This window comes from Mus caroli, chromosome 14 (assembly GCF_900094665.2).
Source record: "Mus caroli chromosome 14, CAROLI_EIJ_v1.1, whole genome shotgun sequence".
In the NCBI taxonomy this organism is placed as follows: Eukaryota; Metazoa; Chordata; class Mammalia; order Rodentia; family Muridae; genus Mus; species Mus caroli.
In genome coordinates this window covers 7,733,683-7,740,524 of record NC_034583.1, presented here as the reverse complement: position 1 = coordinate 7,740,524, position 6,842 = coordinate 7,733,683, and the positions used below count along the sequence as shown (strand labels likewise).

At 45.2% G+C, this 6,842-nt stretch overlaps 1 protein-coding gene across 5 annotated transcripts in view; it reads right to left on the bottom strand.

Moving 5' to 3' along the window:
- Slc4a7 (solute carrier family 4 member 7) overlaps positions 1 to 2,751 on the bottom strand; it is a 91,272-nt gene extending 88,521 nt beyond the window's left edge. For all 5 annotated transcript variants that reach the window (XM_021181295.2, XM_029468782.1, XM_021181294.1 and 2 more), the window contains exon 1: positions 2,502 to 2,751. In XM_021181295.2, coding sequence (XP_021036954.1) covers positions 2,502 to 2,549 — 48 coding nt within the window. In that variant the 5' untranslated portion in view covers positions 2,550 to 2,751. The remainder of the gene's footprint in view (positions 1 to 2,501) is intronic.
- Between the last annotated feature and the right edge of the window lie 4,091 nt (positions 2,752 to 6,842).

Sequence of the window (6,842 nt, the reverse complement as noted above, 5' to 3'; positions counted from 1 at the left end):
AGAGAGAGAGAGAGAGAGAGAGAGAGAGAGAGAAAGAAAGAAAGAAAGAAAGAAAGAAAGAAAGAAAGAAAGAAAGAAAGAAAGAAAAAGAGAAAAAGAAAGCCTAAAAAATGAAAGAAATCAGAGAAGCAACCTTTTCATGGGACATTCTCAAAATGCTGAAAAGAAAGCTCCTTAGAAAACACGACTAACAACGACTTATCCAACATTACAAAAATAAGACTTTGATAAATTCCAAATCAAACCTACAATGGTGACATTTTTATTAATGCAAAACAAATGTTGCAGCCAGACATATGGCACAAGCCTAGCATAGATAAGCCTCCCCCTCACCCAGTTCAATCCCTCAAAACAAAAGATAATGCAAGGTCAAGTTTGCCTTCCAATGCTATGGTCAGTGAGAAATCATAATACTAAATTATGAGAGAGATGGGCTCCATCTACAAAGTAATATAAGTGGCCTCCAACGTAACGGCTACTCAAATATTTTTGCATAATTATAAACTTAAGGTGGTATATAAATATGAATTTTAGTCAACTCTTGGTTAGGCCAGTCTATTGTGAAGTAAAAGTTGTAACTGAGGGTTAGACATAGTGGCTCATGCCTATAATGCAAGCACTAGTGTGGCTAAAACAGAAGGATTGTAGCAAGGTTGAGGCCTGCTTAGGGAGGATGTGGGTCCCTGTCTCAAAAAAAAAAAAAAAAAAAGAAAGAAAGAAAGTTATAATTGACAAACATCACAGTATCTCATTTTTATGTTTTCACTTACCAAAGTAAAGTGAGCATGTTCCACCTTCCAAAAAGCAGAACACCCCCCACTATTTTAACCTATTGTCACTGCTGCTTCCAGACTAGAAGCAATTTTATTTCTCTATTATAATTTATTTTGTATTGCTGTTTGGCTTGCATGTATGTCTGTATGAGGGTGTAGCTCCCCTGGAAGAGGAATTACAAACAGCTGTAAGCTGACAAGTGGGTGCTGGGAAATGAACCTGGGTCCTATGAAAGAGCAGCCAATGCTCTTAACAACTGAGCCATCTCTCCAGCCCCTTATTTCTATTATTAATTTCTGTAAGTTTATTATTGCCAAGTTTTATCCTCCCAAAGACTTAGGATAGATACTCTTAGATACTCTCCTATCATGGTACTAATATCAGAAATGAGAGTTCCTTGCCACCTGTTTGTCCCCTATCCTGTCCCTTATTGTAGACACACACCCACACCCCTCTGAATGAAGCTTCTATAGGGAAAAACTGCTTCTACTCTGGACACTACAGAATAAATTCTCAATAAGCTACTGCACAGAATGCATGCATGGATGGATGGATGGATGAATGGCAATGGCCTTATTCTGTATGACGACTTCTGCCTAAATAGACTGTGTTAGAGAATATATCATTTTTACCCAGGTTTATGAAAACTGATACTGTTTACTGTTCAGCTGAAAATGTGCAAATAAGGTTAAGAACAAGCAACAGTGTATTTGACAGATAGTTTTGGAGAAGGTCCTGAAGGTTCATTCAAAGGCCATAAAAAGAATCCTTAGGAGTTCCCAGTACTTCATCACTGTGACCCATCAAACCCATAACCACTACAGAACTTCACAGTCTTAAGACCCAAGTTTTCCTTTATATTTAAAGAGCTTATATTGAATACTGTGAAGTAATGAATGATCACCACCCACGGCTTCCACAATAACCTTTAAAGTAACGAGGGAACCTTAAGGAAAATTCTACCAAAAAAAAAAAAAAAAAAGGCAAAATGTCCCTTTCCTTGTTTTGAAAAGACTGGAAAATTCATCCCTGCAACCTTCCCTCCCATTTCACTGGTCAGAGTAAAAATTGGAAGGAGGAAAATTAGTACCACCACATCCTTTGAGTCAGAGACTTTGAAAGAAGAAGGCAGTTTCTTATGTAGGGCACATACATGTTCCTGTTTCTAGAGAACGGGCCACTGGTGTGCCCCCCGCCCCCTCCCCCGTCTAAATGAGAGTCCCGTTTCCGCGCGTCCCAAGTCCGCCCTTACTCAGGCTGCTTGCACTGGGAAAGCGGGATCGGCTGGACTGGGGACGCGCAGCGCAGAGCACTGGGGTCTCTCTCGGTCCATTCTCTTTCTATGGAGCCCGGAGGAGGACACTGCACTCACGGTCCTTCTCCTGGGCCTGCGACCCAATACGCCACAGAGCGCCGGCCCCGACGGCCGGTCCCGACTCCGGCCACAGGCTGAAGGCGGCGGCGGCGGCGGCGGCAGGAACAGCAGCCTGGGCTGAAGGACGGCAGCGTCCACGCGGCAGGAGAACACGGCTCCCGGCGCCGCGCGTCTGAGAGCCGGGCACTGCGGCGGCGGACACACGCGTCCTCGGGAGAGGCGTCCCCGAGGGCTCGAAGCCGGCCGTCCCCTGCGACCCCCGCCACACAAAGGCGACGGCGGCGCGCAGGCCGCCGGCAGCCCAGCCGCGACGCCGTCTTTGTCTGCGGGCCTCGGCCTCCCCGCTCCTTACCCGCGTGAGTAGCGGTCTCATCTGCTCGCCAGCCCCGTCTGCCTCCATGGCCCGCCCCGGAGCTCTGAGAGGCCGCGACCGCAGCAGAGACGGGCACGCGGAGGGAGACGCTGTGCGGAGCGCTGGCCGCCGAGAGCTGGCCCCGGAGTGCGGCGACCGCTGCGAGCGCGGGACGTTCTCCCGGAGAAAGAGGCAACGGCGTGCCGCGAGGACTGAGACCGGCAGAGGACGCGGCGCGGAGGAGGCAGCGGCGCCCGGGCGGGGGCGGGGCGGGGGCGGGGCTGGGGGCGGGGGCGGGGCGCGCTCCGGCACGCCCCCCCCGGAGCACGCCCCCTGCCTGTTTGGCACCAGGACCGGCGTCGAACGACCGCCTCCAGTGGCTAAGGGGCTTGGAGGTAGGGCGGAGGCAAAAGCAGACAGACATTCGTATCAGCCAATCAGCATCTCAGAAGGGTCTGTCGCCCCCGCCCCCCAGGTCAGTTTCCCGGAGGCCCCGCCCCTCTTTGTAAAGACTTAATTGACCGAGACTGAGAGTGGAACTCGGTTTTTTGAATCGGAAGTTCTACAGACTTTCGAAGTGGAATGGGGTCATCACCCCATTCAGCTCCTCACCACGTGTTTTACAAACAGGAAAGAAACAGGACGACGCCAAATTCATTCTCTGCCTCTGCAAGTTTCTCTCCTAGTGGTAACTCTATCGTGGACCCTGTAAAAGAGGGGATACATTTAGCAACTTGTACTCCCTGCACTGGCCTAGTGCCACAACCCATCCCACTCTTGGGTCGACCCTATAGGTAGAGTGCTTGTCTAATATCTACCTGAGTGTGTACGTGATGGTCTCCATCACAAATGGACATTGAAGGATTAAATACATTTCTGTCCCTTTGTGAAGGTGTGTCACTTGTGGTGTGCTTATCACTATTGTTAACAGGATATTGATAAAGACAATAAAAGAGCCCGGCAGTGGTGGTGCACGCCTTTAATCCCAGCACTTGGGAGGCAGAGACAGGAAGATTTCTGAGTTCTAGGCCAGCCTGGTCTACAGAGTGATTTCCCAGAACAGCCAGGGTTACACAGAGAAACCCTGTCTCAAGGAAAAAAAAAAAAAAAAAAAAAGACAATAAAAGGTTGAGCTGAGAAAATCTAAATTCGACTATGGAAGGAAATACTTATCATCAGGTCAAGACTCATCCCTAGCCCATTACCAATAAATAGCAAAGTGTAGTGGGTACTGCTTTGGGTCCCAGACCCCTCCCTGGTTTGTTCTAAATTTCCCAGAGAGGTACAGGGCAGGCTCGCACACGACTGTCCAAGAACAGGTGTGCTTCCATTAATAACAGCTACCATTTGAAAAGATCTAGAATTACAGTGACATTTTGCAAATATGTCCCCTCTTTAATCCACACAATACTATAAAGTATATTTGTGTGTGATTTGACTGTGTCCCCTAAAAAAAACTGCATTGGAAACTTAATCCCCAATGCAATGGTGTTGAGAAATAGGCTATTTAGGACACAAGGCCTTTTCGGAGTTCATGAGCACATTATAAACCACGGGTCTGGGACTGTAAAGGTGCCCCTTGCTCTCTCACAAATCAGACCTTCTGCTCTCAGATTCAGGTTGACAGGAAGAAGTTTCTCTCATGAAATGCAGTCCTCCCACCATCTTCAGAGCTGTGAGAAATTTTTTTCTTTATAAATTACTCAGATTATATTATTCTATATAACCACACCAAATAGAGTAGAATAGTGTTATGTTCCCATTTTACAGATAAAAGAAGTGGAGACTTATAGAAATAAGTAACTCAGGGTTCTACTACGTAGATTTCTTCTGTGCCATTCTAATACCTCACTATAATTTTAAAAGATGTCAGTAAAGGAAGAGAAGTGAAAAGAAAATGAAAGGGAATAATTGATTGATCAATGAATTTGTTGATGTTGTTTTGTTTTTTCTGTACTAGGAATTTAAACTAAGGCCTCACTCTGACCAGACAAGTATTGAACTACTGAGCAATATCCCCCAGCCTATGAATACACTTTATATTGAAGAAGGGGTCTGACTTCCTGGATAAAGTAGTTGCCCAGCAAGCATGAGAACCAAGTTCAGATGCCTATAACTTACATGAGAGACAGGCAGGTGTTCTAGTTACTTGTAATCCTAGTACTTGGACATCAGAGAACAATGATCTCCCAAACAAGCCAGCTTCCTAGACTTGTCCATCACATATTCTGGGTCCAACTGAGCAACCCAGGCTCAACAAATAAATGTGGAGAGTGATTGAGAAAGACACCAACCTCAGCTTTATACCTCTGCTTGCATACATTATATGCACATATATCTCCACATACATGTTCCCACAGACATAAGGAACAAGCATACACGCACATACACAAAGAATTTTTTCTCAACTCTCTTATAGCAAAATATATAACATCAAAGTTGGACAGGATAGAAAGAAAACAGAAAGAAAAGAACTCAAAAGAAGGCACAAGAATCATAGACCCACTCTATTGCACACTAAGGAATCTTACAATGCTGCTTCATTCTCTGAATTCATACGAGCTTTGGTCATATTGATTTAGAGAGCCTTGTTTTCTTGGTATCCTCCATCACCTCTGGCTCTTAGACTCTTTCTCAGCCCCAAGAAGAGACATTTGATGGAGAAATTCCATTTAGAGCTATGTGTTACAAGGTCTCTCTCTCTCTCTCTCTCTCTCTCTCTCTCTCTCTCTCTCTCTCTCTCTCTCTCCCTCTCTCTCTTTCTCTCTCCCTCTCTCATAGGCACCGTAGGGATCATAGGTCCCTGAGCAATGTAGTCTCTGGCTCTTGATCACCCAAGCAGTGTTAGGTATGAATTCCATCTTGCAGAGTGTCCCTTAAGTTACTTGGTTGGTTACTCTCACAAACTCTGTGCTGCCATTTCACTAACATATCTTTTAGGCACATCATTGTAGATCAAAGGGTTTGTGGCTGGCTTGTTGTTTTAAGTTTCTGTTTTGATAGCCTGCCCAGTACCTTCCTGTAACCAAAGACCCTAGAACGTTGGGATGAAGGTTCTATGTAGGCTGCAACCCAACTTCTCCATGTTCAATGAGTTATATTGGTGTTGTCTTCAGCAATGGGGCCTGACTTTCAGTTTGTGAAGAGAAATCTGTTGTCTTGGCAACAGCCTGGGTTGTGTGAAATTTTTGATGGGAGCTCTTTGGCCAACAGCTCAATTAGCTTGTAAACTAATCTTGGTACTGGAAGCTCTTTTGGTGACAAGAGACAACCAGTAGGGGTTCTGTTTCCCCACTATTTGGCAATTTCATGGATGAACAAGTGTTCCTGTGGTAGAATGAAGTGTCCTTTGGATATATGCCAAAGAGTAGTAGAGCTAGATCTTGAGGTAGATTGACTCCCATCGTCCTGAGGAGCTGCCATGCTGATTTGCACAGTGGCTGTACAAGTTTGCACTCCTCCCAGGAGTGGGTGAGTGGTTCTCTTACTCTACATCCTTGCCAGCATGAGCCTTTGCTTGTTTTGATGATCTTACCCATTCTGACAAGTATAAGATAAAATCTCAAAGTAGTTTTGATTTGCATCTCTCTGATGGCTAAAAATGTTGATCATTTCTTTAAGGATTTCTCAGGCATTTGTGTTTCCTCTATTGAAAATTCTGTTTAGATATGTACCCCCCCCCATTTTTTTTAATTTTATTTTATTTTATTTGGTTTGGTTTTGGCTGTCCTGGAACTCACTATGTAGACCAGGCTGGCCTTCAACTCAGAAATCCACCTGCTTCTGACTCCCAAATGCTGAGATTAAAGGTGTGTGCCACCACTGCCCGGCTCTGTACCCCTTTTTAAAATTGTATTATTTTCTTGATATTTTGCTTTTTAGTTCTTTATATATTTTGGATACTAGCCCTCAACTGGATGTGTAGTTGGTAAAAATCTTTTCCCATTCTATAGACTGCCGATTTGTCCAAATGACAATGTCCTTAGCCATGCAGAAGCATTTCAGGTTCATGAGGTCCCCTTTAGTTGTTGATCTTAGTGTCTGTGCTATTGGTGTTCTGTTCAGAAAGGTTTTTCCTGTACCAATTCATTCAAGGCTGTTCCCCACTTCCTCTTCTTTCAGTTTCAGTGTGTCACGTTTTATGCTGAGGTCTTGGGTCCATTTGAAGTTGATTTTTTCCCCTCCAGGGAGACAAATAGGGATCTACTTGGATTCTTCTACCTGCAAACATTCAGTTTCTCCAGCATCATTGTTGAAAATGCTGTCTTCCTTGCCCGGCGTGGTGGTGCATGCCTTTAATCCCAGCACTTGGGAGGAAGAGGCAGGCGGATTTCTGAGTTC